This window comes from Chelmon rostratus, chromosome 24 (genome assembly GCF_017976325.1).
Source record: "Chelmon rostratus isolate fCheRos1 chromosome 24, fCheRos1.pri, whole genome shotgun sequence".
NCBI lineage: Eukaryota > Metazoa > Chordata > Actinopteri > Chaetodontiformes > Chaetodontidae > Chelmon > Chelmon rostratus.
Window position 1 is genome coordinate 9556562 of NC_055681.1, and position 14258 is coordinate 9570819.

Here is a 14258-nt window from a genome sequence, read left to right on the forward strand (position 1 = left end):
TCTTGAGTCCATCGTGCTTAAGGTTTTATGTTTTTAAGAGCTCTTGTGAAATTTGTTCAAGAGACTCGAAAAGGTCTCTCTTCTCAGATCCCTTCTTGGTTTCATTTCAAGTATGTATCTTTATATCTAAAATCATTTTTTAAAGTTTTAATGTGCGCACCGCAAGGCCAAAAGGGGCGACTGCAACAGAGTGAACAGTCATTGGTCTCTACCTTTGGTCTCCCAAATCTGTAGTGAGATCTTTTTGTCCCATTGCCTTACAATGGAACTGTTCAGAGATTGTAATTCACAGCTTTAGCCAGCAGAGGGCACTACACTGGAGACTACAGGTTGCGAATTGTGACTGTCTGTGCCATCATTGTTGCAGTGAACCCTACCAACTAAGTAAAGACAAAACGACGAATTGAAAGACCCTCATCAGATTTATAGTTTCAATGTAATCATTTTTAAGTGTATTCTTTTTGCATATATTTTGTGCTATTTTATGTTTCTATAGTCAAATGTTTCTTTGGTTCCAGCAAGATAGTGTAAAATCTATTGAAAGAAAGAAATAAAGAAAATCAAATGAATTTTTGCCTGGATTTTTCATTTTTATTTGTGTCATGTAAAGCTCCTGTTTGTGTCATGTAAGACCCCAGAGTGAGTGTCCCAGACTCATTTCAGTGACCCCAATAAGACATTTGATTTTGAACTTGTGGCTGGATTGTTACTGTCTATGAGTAAGGCTAACCGTCGGTTCACTGAAATGTCTGCGTCTCCTAGTTTTTCTTTAGGGCCCTCTCAGACGCCTGCTGGTCCCTGAACTCCACTTCAGGAATCACTACCATAAAAGTAAATAAAAAGCAGATCCCAGGCTAATCAGAACTGGCAGCTAACAGACTCTACAGACACACAAAGACGTGAGGAAAACACTTGTGCTGCTTGCATCAAAGTAGATCTGAGATTTCCAGAGTTCAGCTTTTGCCACAGATGTTAAACATTGGGTCAAGGCCTTGAACTGGGACAAGCAAACTCTTTCATTTGTTGTTCTTTGTCATTTCCTGTTACTGAAGTGGAGCATTTTTTGAAAAACATATCCATATGAGGGGTCATTAATACCACTATACAGCTGTCCCTGGAGAAATAAAAGAAAAACGCATTAAAGCTGTTAATCATTCTGCTGCTTTACTTGATCTAAATGGATCAGTGAGATGATTTATTTCAAATATAAACACATAATGTTGCCCGTCGCTGTGTTAGCATCTCTATTTATGTCACTATTCTGAACATAAGCATTCACAAGCAGCTGCAATGCAATGCAAATTATCAATAGACTTACGTGCTCAGAAATGCTAAATGAACTCCCCTTTCTTTCATTGCTCTTTATGTTTACACAGTCACTAGAAAATGCTACAGGATGTCCTTAAAAGGGTATAAGACAAACTATCTGATTACTAGCAAGCTACTGCAGAAAGATTATTCTTGTCTCGACGTGGATGTCGACAAAAGTGGTTTCAGCAAACGCCCGAAGATGCGTTGACATGAAGCTGACAGGAAGTATGACTCTTGTCTCAGGAGTGAAGGAGAATAGTGTGTTGTCATGGAGCCGCCTAGTCTGCAGGGGCATGAGGTGATGGATGTTGACCATCATTTTTTTAAATTATTTGTGTTAAACTATCTATCTATATATATATATATATATATATATATATATATATTTTTTTTTTTTTTTTTGTCTGAACCTAACCAAACCTTCAAAATATCAATTTTTGCAATGCTGATTTGGAACAATTTTAGAAGGCACGGGCCAATCTGATCTGATGCCAGATCAGGAAATGCATATGTCATTCTGGTGTGCAATTAAAAAATATATATATATATTTAACTTGGGCGATCACTTTATTATGCTATATCCACTGATGTAATTTCCAGGGCTTGCAATTGAAATGATCCTTTCACACCTTATCAGAAACAACATGACTTGGCACCACACCTTTTTTTCTTTTAATTTCCACTGATAGTAAGCTGGCATCTTCCTTACAAAGCATCCTCATCATCCTCCCACTGTTTCTGTCTCTGTGGCACTAATCACCCTCCATACCTTCCAGGAAACAGCAACATCCAGTGGATGCACCGACTCCAGAGGCGTGGATTCCCAGCACTGTGGTCTGCTGCAGGATAAATAGGCGCTTTGCCTTTAACTCGACTGTACCCCACTGAGCAGAGCAATGTAGTGTTAGCCTTCTGTTTTGTCTGCACACATAAAGATGTGCCGTCTAGTTGTTTCTAATAATAGCCTGTCTTATTTTTGCCACACCGACGCCTTGCTGCATTATGAATGCCTCTGGAATGGTGTCCCTGCAAGATAGCGTGGGAATATTTCAGTAGAGGCTGTGGCTGTGCATCTCAGGGCTAAATGCTCCTGCATCTTCTCAGTCCGCCCGCCTGCAACCGCGACAGCATCTCATTCACCGTCGGCTCTCACTGTGTCATGGCTGCAGTGTGAGTCCGGGCTGCCGTGCACGGGGATGCGCTTCTCCGACCCGCTGCTGTAGACTTCAATTCTCTGCATGCCGGATTTAAGCCCGCAGGAGCGCTATGCGGGAGTATAAGGTGGTGGTGCTCGGCAGCGGCGGGGTGGGGAAGTCCGCGTTGACGGTCCAGTTCGTCACCGGGACATTCATAGAGAAGTACGACCCGACCATCGAAGATTTCTACAGAAAGGAGATCGAGGTGGACTCCTCGCCGTCGGTGCTAGAGATCCTCGACACAGCCGGCACCGAGCAGTTCGCCTCAATGAGGGACCTTTACATCAGGAACGGCCAGGGCTTCATCCTGGTCTACAGTCTGGTCAACCAGCAAAGTTTCCAAGACATCAAGCCCATGAGAGACCAGATCATCAGGGTCAAACGGTGAGACACCTTTGTGTTGTGCATGGACTCTGATGCAATAGGCAAGAGGATAATCATCCTGCTTTAGGCTCCTTAAATAAATAAGCACCTCCTGCAGGAAAGATGGCCACCAAAAGTTGGCAGCCTTGAAGGGATGGAAAGTTAGAATTCATTCATTCATTCATAATTGATTTATAGTGAATTAAAGCAATTTATGATTTTGCCGGAGTCCCCCCTGGAACCTTCCAAGGGTCCCTAAATGTCCATAAACCCCAATTAAAGAGCCACTATGAAATGTATTATTATTTTTGTATATTTTTTTAGAATAATATTTCATAATTCAGGCCAGGAGTCACATCAAACTCGCCTCCTCTCCGCTCCCTCCTCTTCCTCCCCGTCCCGATGTCCTCCAGGCTTCGTGAGACGCCTCGACCGGCTCATATGTTCCTCATAAGAGGCCCAGCTGCGGCTCACCTGTCATACATCAACCCACTGAACTCTCGCTGGGTTAGATATTCTCTGTCTCTCACACATGACTAACTCTGGATGGCTTTGATCAGTTCAGTGCATTACTCAACAAATCCACTGAGCTCATCTCACGGCTGGGGGAGAGAGGGAGAGGGAGAGTGGAAGAAAGGCTGGGATCTTTCCTCTTGCTTGTGACATATTGGTGTTTTTGGCTCGGAGCCTCCCTTCATTTGTTTAATGACACGGACAGGCTGCAGCTGTGACTGTAGTCTGCAAGTGAAAAGTCTTAACATTGACAGGGCCTGAATGGATTGCGTCTTATAGTTTTGGGGCCATGCTGAGACACTAGCAGGGCAAATATGATGAAGTCACGTGACTTGCAAAGGTCACAAATGGATATTTGCTTTGCAAATCACAAATGCATCGTTTATGCGTGCTGCACTTATGATCCTTGATTCAGTGGTTTTTAATGAGTTTTGCAGGAGGATGAGCAGGACAGTTAGCCACAAATATCTCATCGCTCATCACTCATCATCATACAAATGTGATGACCAGTTAAATATCTCCACCAGTCTGAAGCCCAGTCATCCCTTCTGGGCCCTACAATGTGTGCAACCTATACTGAACACGCAGGGCCCCGAAGTGTCTAGAATAAAACGCCCTTTCTGGTCTTGAAGGATATCGTGCAACAAGATGACCAAAGTACGCAACAACTGCACTCTGGGTGTTGTTTGCGTGGATTTGTGCATCAGTAGTTGAACGCTGAAGCAGGTCAGGAAGTCCGTCTGTATGTAAACTGCGATTTACAGATGAATTTAAAGCAATAGGAATATGACACCACTCATATCCGTCCGGTAATTATGAAGGTGTGGCCAGGAGACGGTTAACTTAGCTTAGCATAATGACTGGAAGCAGGGGGAAAGAGCTAGCCTGGCTCCGTCCAAATGTTAAAAAAGAAAAAAAGCTCTAAAACACAACATGTTGCATTTGCTTAATCTACACTAAAACTGAAAACTTGTGCGCTGCACTATTTCTTTGCAGGGTGCAATGACCTTTTGGAGCCTTGTAAACACCGTGAGGTTGCCAGGCGACCGGCTGCGACTCCAGGACGTCACTGCTCCTGGCCAATAAATAGTCCAGCACACAACCTCCCAGTTCTAGGAAGCTATGATAATAAATACCATGTCGTGAAAAAGCACAATTATCCTTCAACCTGCAGGTTGGCTGAGCATTTACACAATTATCCCATTTTAAGATCAGGACAAGACCTTGGTGGTACACCGCTAATTCTGGAAGAGGAAGTAGTCCACATGCTGATCTTTGCAGTCTTCTCTCTTGTGCATTTTGCATCTTTTGCTCAGTAAAATAACACTGAAAACGTGCATATTTAGAACATCAGGCAGCAAGGCCGCGGCAGCATCTTTCAACGAACTGCACACTGTGTGATAATGATTTATAATTCAACCTGCATAGCTTGGTGCAGTGCTTTCCACCTCCACCTCCACCGGGAGTGAACCGAATGCTCTCGCGGCGCCGACGTCACAGGCCGGGCGGAAGCAGCAGAGCGTCACAGCTGACGAGGCGCGGCGGGGACGAGTGCATGAGGGAACTCCTTTGAAACGAGAACGATAACGACGGATGAAACGGTGCTGTGCTGCCTCCAGCCAGCCGCCACCCGATGCAGCTGCCTACACTGCACCAGCCGCCACTGTCCTCAAGTGTATGCCTCTAAATATTTCATTCTTCTATTTCACACTGCTCTGGGTTTGAAGGAGGGATTGTTACTGTATGTGTAAAACTGCAAATAAGGAAAACGCTCGCAGGTATGTGCAGCGTTACGGACAAAACAAGCAATTTGAAGGTGCCACCCCTGGGTTTTAGGAAACTGGGAGGTGTGCTGTTATGGCATTATGTTTGTGTCTCATCTCTCAGCATGCTATGGGACATTTTGACCACAGTAAAATATTTTCGGATGGACATCATGCTTTGTCGCGAAAGTGTGACTGAAATAAAAGCAAGTGTAATCAGGAAAATGTAAAAGTACTCAATGCAGAAAAATGTCCCCAGTAGCCAGTGGTAATTGATTAATTGACTTGTATCAGCTGTACTTGTATATAGTGTTGAGTAATTTAATTTACAAAAAAAATGTCTTTTTTATGAGCTCTTAATATGTTTTATTGCAAATTTCTTAATTTGCAAAGTAACTAAAGCTGTCAGATAACTGCAGTGAAGTAAAAAGTGCAGTATTCTGGTACAAGATACTCAAATTCGTACTGAAGCACTGAAGCTGAGAAAGGCCACGCTCGCGGTTATTTTTTTAATGACATTATCCTGAGTTGATTATTTCGTTAACTCGACAGAACAAGCTTTGTTATCTCGAGATAACGAGATAATCAATCACGAGGAGAAAAGGTGGCGTCCTTTTATTACCTGTGATGTTGATCAGAGACCAGGAGCGCCATGCCAGCCTGCATAGATGGAGTAGCCGTTATTGATCAGAGCATCAGACTGTACTTCAGGCTTACTTATTTATATGCATATGCATACTTAATACATACTATAATACCATTCAAACACTCATCAACGTGAGTAGTTTGAAAAAATAAATTGCAAGCTCGTGCAGCAGGATGCTCGAGTAAATGCACTTAGTCACGATCCGCCGCAAAATTCTGTTCTGCGCTGTGTACATTGATTTGCATTTACATTCATCATCCGCATTAGCACACAGTAATCAGTTCTCTCACTCATTTCATCATTTGACCGCCCCACCTCCACCTCCACCCCCAAAATTCACTGTGTTGTACCCTCTCAGAGAGATGTCATTCAAGACAGATGGAGGAATAATCAAAACAAGGCACAGATATGTGAATTAGTCCTTTCTGTGGTGCAGCACAAGCATACAAAAATGATGGAAAATGTGTTTAAATCCATTTTTTAGCACTTTATTGCACAGATTATGAGTCCAGTCTATAGTTTTCATTAAAACACAAGTCATTTGTATTTTCTCCACAGAAAATCCAGTAATTCTCATCTTCAAGACCAAAAATATTTACGACAAATCTATGCTTGCACACCAAATGATTGCTCAGTGCCATCACATGCATGTAATACCACAACATATGCATTTAAACACGCCAAAATCCACAGGGTGTCCAACAGAGCAAACAACGCAACCCGGCTCCTGGTCTGCATTAGCTTCCTCCAGGAGATCAGCCTCCCTCCGCCCAAACTCCTTGCTGAGCCAGCAGCAGCAACAAGCACCATACAGAGATATAGTATGTGCCCACTCACCAGAACTTAATGGGATTGTGCTGGGTAGGAAGCCAAGAAGACATCAGGCCTTCATTAGGGAGGCATATAAACCAGAACGCTTGCGCGGGGCTCTTGGTGGGGGAAGCATGGGAAACAAATGGGAGCCTATATGTTGCTGCTGTGCGTGGTGCAGGTTGCGATCTCTTTCCCTTGTTCCTGCACTCCACATATCACCTTCATTGTCTTGACTCACGTGCATGAGGAGGTGCAGCGAGAACACTTAGAGTAATAGGTCGACATCAGGGGAAACACACTTAGAGTTAGATGAGAAGATTGATGCCTGTAAATATTTCATTTCGGCCAACAGCCTGTTAGCTTAGCCTAGCATTAAGACTTATGTGCTTCCCAGAACCTCATTAGGTTACCATGTCACCTCTAATTCGGTTAATCTGTACAAAAACTGTAAAAACAACAATTTTTTGACGTATTGATTTATGCATCAGGCCATTTATTGGCTGGGAAATATTCAAGTGCTGCCTTTCCCAGTTTTCCATTCTTCACTCTTGTGAATAATGTTTCCCAAAATGTCAAATTATTCCGAAGCATTGTCAGCATTTCCCCCCACTTTGTCATAGAAATTCACATTTATGCCCCAAATTCTACTGACTCTCCTGTGACAAGGCTGCAACACGTGGCAAAATCGTCAGTAAGTCCCGAACTCAGCATGTCAGGAATTATTGTAACACTGACACATTGAAATGATTGCAAGCTATCAATAACAATGGAAAATTTACATGCAATACCATGTATTGCACATTAGCTGTGCACTGCAACACCCTAAATGATTCATTTTTTTCCTTGCATATATGTAGAATTGCTACATATTTTACCTTGTCTCTGATTTACGCTCTGCAGACTCATGCAACCAAATAAACCCCATGTTAGTTGCTGTCTGTGAAAACAACATCTGGGCGTAGCCCTCCTCGCAATCTAATCATCTCCTGATATTTCGCAAAGATCCTCGCTCGTAAAGATTTACTGTTCTGTCGGCCCGGCAGGAGGAAGCGCGTTCAAAGCGCTCGAGCCGCGTTTTCACGCTGCACTGATGCTGTGTCTAATAGCAGGAGGTGAGCACCACGCACCGCTGAGTGGGAACAGGGTGGAGAGACCAAAACTACGCATCCCAGGGGGGACTCTGGTGTAGGTACAAAGCAACTTCCTGACCTCAGGCTTTTAGTGGTGCCATCAAGCAGGAGAGAGTTGTTAAAGCAGCCAGCGTGGTTTAAAATGTGAGTTAAGGAGCTGCCAGTAAAGTGCTCATTGTTGGTGTGTGTAAAGTGCTGCACTATGCTTGCATAAGTGTTTTCACCATTCTCTGCCATTATCACAATCAGAACTGAAAACTGAGCTGAAAATACATATGGGCATTATTTCAGTCCCTCATGTATAACAGGACAGTCATTTCCTTATTTTTGGCCCTTTAAAGCAAGGGGTCAACTTGGAGCCCCTTGACAGAGGTCGAATATGTCGCTTCATAGCATAAGGTTTTAAACAAAGAGGGACATTTCTTTGCTAGGCTGTTTTAGAGCCCTGAACTGGTAAATGTGGTATATCGCAGAGAAAAAAGCAAAGATCAGGGAAAAGTGTGGTTCCCCCACATGTCCTGGATTGCGAGTTATCATGTGACCCCTCTGATTTATCTCGAGACCCCTTAGGAACAGTTGCTTTGATCTATAGCTGGGATTTCCAACATGTAGATGGTTTTCGTTTCAGATCCTGAGGGAATGTTTGATGAAATATTTTGGTGGAACAGGAGGCCAGAGGGGCCTGTATATTGTGCCCATTTGAGTCATTATAGCTGGACAAACAACTGCTCGACAAATAGGTACACCTCGCATGGCGGACCCCGCCACCAGCGTACGAATGCGTGTGTGATTGGTTTTAAACGCCGGCTTGTGTCGCAAACCACACTCCTGCTGCTATTCCACTGATTGACAGATGGTGGTGATAGTGTGCCAGGAAGCAGAAGAGAAGGGCAAGGAAAGATGAGGAAGAAGAAGTTGTAAATCAGGCAGGTTTGTTCCGCTTGTCTGTATGCTCAAGGTAATTAATAGAAAGACCCCATGCTTTTGAAAATGTCTCTTGTTTTCATTTTAAAACACAAATCTGGGTTATACATTAATAGCATTTAATTTAGTTTAGTTCCGGGATTGTTCAGCACAAAACCCATCACTATATATACATATTTAATTGTTCATTTGACTGCACGGAACAGTGGGAATAATAAAGCTGCCTGTATTGTCTTTACATCTGAGAAAATAAGATGATCAAGAGGAGCTGGGCTGCACCATTAAAGATGGAAATGAGGCTTGGGGTTTCATCATTAAAAAAAAACAAAAAAAACCCCAACATACTAAAGGCCTTCCATCTGCTGTGCAGGCCCTCGCTTTGTCTATTTATCACAGGAATGTTTGCGGTCGTGTTATTTTGTTTCCCCGCTTTCTTCTGCAGACGGGCTGCAGAAACGCTAGCTGTGGAGGCTTTGTTCTGCAGCAGCAACGCCCCCTCGGGGGGGTTAACGCAGCGTCGGCCCTATAGGTCCTGTGGTTTTTCTGTCCAGTCGTGCAAACAGATACATGCGTTGGCCCGGCTGTCACACGGCACGGCTGCTTCTAACTGCTAATTAACAGCAGATGCGGGGAGCGAAGAGGCGGCTGCAGGGTTGGAGGGCTTCACGGCGGAGGTGCCTGGCTGTTCTTTTGTAACTTGCGTGCGTGTTTGCCGGTGCTGTGGGGCTTGTGAAAACAGTCAAGTGAAGTCACTGTAGCTATTTAGCACAGCAGGTAGCCTTAATAAGGCTGCTGTACCTTTGGGCTAAGTGGAAAATGTGTTTTTTGGGGAGTTACAAACCCTGATTCTCTGTGTGTGGGAGGGTTTGTGTTTTTGCCTTTTTTCCCAGCAGTTTGAACAACACCCCGCAGAGGTAAATGGCAGTAACTCGCTTTTGTGTGTTCTAAAGGTCAAATGCATGGCAGCAAAAGTTGTTCAGACGCCCACATCCATTAATGAAGATGCAACATTTCAAGCTGTGGCTTTACACAAATGGATGTACAGCTGATGGCTTCAAGAACATATAATAGTGTCATTCTGAAAGATCTTTTACAGCAAAATGGTTGAAATCAATTCAGACTTTTAAAAAAGCAGTATTATAGAGCTGCTTTTGCAGGATTCAATTTAAAGTCTAATCCTCCTACAAGCTAATTATGTGTTCTATTTGTAAAACAAAATATATGTACAATAGTAGTGTTTAAAAGTACAATATTTTCTCCTGAAATGTGGTAAAGTAGAATAAAGATGAAGCAGAAAATGGAAGTAAAGTCCCATCATATAGATTTACAGGCACATACTGCATTAAAGAGCCTGTGCAGATGCAAAAAATATCACTTTCTGTCTTATCCAAAAGGTGACAGTGTGAAAAATGTAAAAAAAATAGTCGACATTTCAGTCATCGAACACAGTTGGCACATAGTTGCATCATGTTGCAGATAGAGATACTGTCTGAGAACTGTGATGTTTAACCCTAAACACTGACTGGCAGGTTCCTCAATAATACATGATATCAGCCATGGGGCAACTTTTTGTTCGTGCTGTGTCGAGCAGTTTCAGTTTCTCCTCATCTGGCGAGGAGGGAGTGGTAGTTTGATGCTGCAACAAACAATCTCAATGCAAACTCCCCACCCGCCGCACCCCACCCGGGAGAAGCTGGCTCTCCCTGTGTCTTTGTAGTTATATATAGAGTTTCTCCTGCAAGGCTGTCAGATTGCATTTGTCTGCACGGTGCTCTCCTTGTTCACACTTCACACCCTCTAGACTCCGGCTTTCCGAACACATAGGCCACGCAAGACGCTCGTCCTGCTGAGGTCAGCTGCTGTTTGCGTGTGTGTGTGTTGCACAGTGCGGCGGCTGTGGGGAGAAATGTCAAGCTGAAGCGAAGTCTCTGACATTTAAGCCATTCTGAGCAGGTTTTCTCTGCTTGGAGTCTCAAAACATGTTTTTCAACCAATTCGGAAGAAATCGCTGCCATTATCTCTAATCATTTCCCATTTTTGCTTCTCTTTTTTTTTCTCACTCGTGAATTCCTCTGGGACGTCGGAGGTCACGCCGAGCCAGAGTGCAGCACCCTTGAAACTGGAAGTGTCTAGCTCAAGAACACTTCGGCCACTGTCCTCCACCTCTCCGTGCTCATTCCTCCGCCCCGCCGCCTGCGCTCATTTCCTCCAGCACTCTAAACCTCTTTAGCTCAGAGAGACGTTCGCCAGCTCTTTTCCACGCCTCAGCTCTTCTCCCAGCTGAGCAGCGTGGCACCAGGCCACCAATTTGTAGATAAGAGCCCATTTCTCAATAGCACCAGCAGATCAATAAGCCGGGCTCAGATGCACTTAGGAATGACTGATGGTTGAGGCTATTAGGTGGTCTGTGCCATTACCTGCTGTGAGAATATATACCCTCTGTAATTGACATTCTGTAGTTATTTAATCAGATGAAACATGAAGGGCGTCTAACTGAAATGAAATATCTAGTTCCTCAACAAAGTAACTGTCTTTGTACTGTAACAACCTCTGTGCACACATTTGTGCGCACCATTGTCCTAAATATCATTGAGTGTTTGCGGCATAAAACTTGCAATCATTTTTTGGCCACATGGGGGCAGCAGAGCTTCGGGGAGCTGAGGAGTTACATGACAATTCTCTGTGGGATTGTTGCAATGAGTGCCCTTTTTCACACTCATTATTTCGCAATTAGAATAAAGTGACCCATCCTCTACAATGGTGTGCCCTCCCCCTGACGCATGTTGATATCATATTGTGCTCCCCCTGTTAATTCATACGCTATAATCTTTTAAATTTATGGACAAACAAGAGCTAAAGCTACAAATATTAAGCAGGAAGCAGTTATTTCCAATGTGCGAGGCCAATGCTCACGTCCCCTCATGTGAGAGCAGCACATTAGCTTTATTCAATTATTCAATAACCTTTACCATCACTCTCCCCGGCCTGGTTTCCTTGTATTGATGGCTCGGATGGAAGAGGACTGGGATTGTCGGCCACACGCTGGGGAAGAAGGCTTTTGATCGGTTAAGACATGCTTAGTGCATGATGGGGATGATGCAGAGTGGAGAGCTAATGATTTTAAACAACAATCGGAGGCCATTAAATGTACAGCTTGCAACACATTTATCATGCATCCAGGAATAAATAGAGCATCAGAGCCTTCAAAAGAGGCAGTTTTTTTATTTATTTCATTTTTTTTATGACAGTTTTCCAATGGGGCCGCCTACTGATATTAGATGCCCGGGGAGTGATGGAGGCCTCCTGGGAAGCTGGGACTGTGAGTGGAGCTGTGTTTACCCCACTCCTCTTGCTCAACTGTGCATTGTTCAAAAGCTTTATTGTTTCAGCATCTAACAAATACAGTATGTAGGCCAACAATGCGTGCGCACACAAACACACACACGGTGCCACTGAGTTTAGTCTCTCTTTCCCTCATGCTTTCTCCCTTAGGTATCAGGAACTTCCTGTAGTCTCAGTCTGTAACAAACACACCCAGCGGGGGACAAGGCAGCAAATTTCAGATGTGCACTCCTCTGATATTACTTCCTTTCTCATTTGCAGGTATCAGCAGGTGCCGGTGGTGCTGGTGGGTAACAAGGTGGACCTGGAGGAGGAGCGGGAAGTGTCCCCCAGCGAGGGCCAGGCGCTGGCCGAGGACTGGGGCTGCCCCTTCATGGAGACGTCGGCCAAGAGCAAGACCATGGTGGATGAGCTTTTTGCTGAGATCGTGAGGCAGATGGACTTCTGCCCTCTGCCGGACCGGAGAGAGACCTGCTGCCCCGCCTGCAGCGTACAGTAGCAGCTGATCAGTATGCTGGAGGTGATGGATGGGAGGATGATTAGAAATTAGAACGCAAGTGAATTCATGTTAGATAGATTGAAGATGGAGGGGTTTAAAGGAAAAATCCACTCTTTCTAAAACTATTTCTACCTGCTTTCTGTATTTAGCAGTTTAGGCCTGTGCTGTGGTCAAGAGGCATTCTGGGTAATGTAGGAAATCACAAACTGAAGCAGAAGTACATGAAGCAGGTTAAAGGAAAATTTTGTTTCAACATTCATCACTCCTCGGACACAGGGTGGATTTTCCCTTGAAAGGAAACAAAACCCAACACTTGACCTCCCACATTCACCGCCGCCCTCCTGGTTATCGGAGGCAAGTTTTCGGGGGTTTCCCAAAGGCAGCATGGTGCCAAAACCATCTTAAAAGCCATCGACAAAGAGGATCATAGTGCTTAATTCTTTTGGGAAACCAGCCATAGGCCCAAGCGGGGTCGGCAGTGTTTTATCGGCCCTGCTTTCTTCTGGTTGTGTTTTTCTTTTTGCACTTTTCGGGACGTTTTGACAGTGCAAGACCAATCACCAAGTATCTAAGCGGATGTCAAGAAACACCACTGTGAAGGAGTCGCACTGGAAGTGAATTTTACAGCAGGCCCGCCTAACTACGAATGAATGACCAGATGAACGAATGTTTAAAAAGGAAACCGCACCTTTGGGGAAATTCATCCAGAAGATCCCAAATGTCGACATACTGTGGATGATGTGTGCATGAAGTTGTACTGTCACGCTGACATTGAGTACAATCAACCTTGCCCAAAGAGACAGTATCAATCAATCAACTGATTAATCAATCAATCAGTCATTGAAATGTACGGACACTTGTCTTTACACCTTACAGATGATACAAATGCCTTGTTACATTGTATGAAGTGAACATCAGTGTCAGTGTATAGTTCATTTATCTTAAGTCACATCTGATATGTTAGTGGTTCAATGTCAGAAACACTTATTTTGAACAAAAAATAAATCTTTATGCACAAATGTGTCATGTGTGGTCATTGCTGTGTCATCATTCTGTGTAAATGATAACTGTATTTTTCCTTTATTTGAAAAAGCAGTTCCTTCTGACTGTCTTTGAAGTAACCACTCTCATTTTACTTTGACCTCCAGAGGTCATACAGTTTGCACTCATTGTGAAGAAAAACCTTTCATCTCGGCTATTTAACCGTAATCTGGCTCCATCTCGGCCCGCGTCGAGGTGATTTATGATGTTTTGGTCTTGCGGCTGCATTCCCTGGCCAGGCGTCCTGCTGCTCCCGCTGCTGCCATTAGTGCCAACACTTATTGCTGATTCTGGTCCTGAAAACTCCGACAAGCATTTGTTAAATTCGGAGTGCCATTACAGTCCATTAGAGGATGAAATTGGGGACATGTGAGACTCTAGAGCCAAGATCATAACTTTGGATTCCATCCAATCAGCATAAGAGCAACAGTGTTTCAACACAGGAGACAGAGACTGAGGTAATTCAGAAATAAATCCTAGAGGGACACCATGAATATCAATACGTCAGTACAAATGTGCCTGGCGGAATATCAATGTAGTGTTACAAAGAGATATATTTTGTTGGTTGGGAAAATCTTGATAAAAGTGGTGCTGACAGAGAAGATGATTTTTCTCTGGATCAACAAAATATTTGCATTCCTTTGCATAAGCCTTACTGAAATTACTGCCAACAGTGACATCTGCTGTCATAAATCGGAACAGCAATTCGTACTATTC

The 14258-nt window shown here is 43.9% G+C and overlaps 1 protein-coding gene across 1 annotated transcript; it reads left to right on the top strand.

Moving 5' to 3' along the window:
• Positions 1 to 2131: 2131 nt before the first annotated feature.
• On the top strand, positions 2132 to 13505 carry LOC121627219 (ras-related protein Rap-2a-like). Its single transcript, XM_041966001.1, has 2 exons — positions 2132 to 2891; positions 12263 to 13505. The coding sequence occupies exons 1-2, from the start codon at positions 2578 to 2580 to the stop codon at positions 12498 to 12500; spliced, it is 552 nt and encodes a 183-aa protein (XP_041821935.1). The 5' UTR covers positions 2132 to 2577; the 3' UTR covers positions 12501 to 13505.
• The last annotated feature ends 753 nt before the right edge of the window (positions 13506 to 14258 follow it).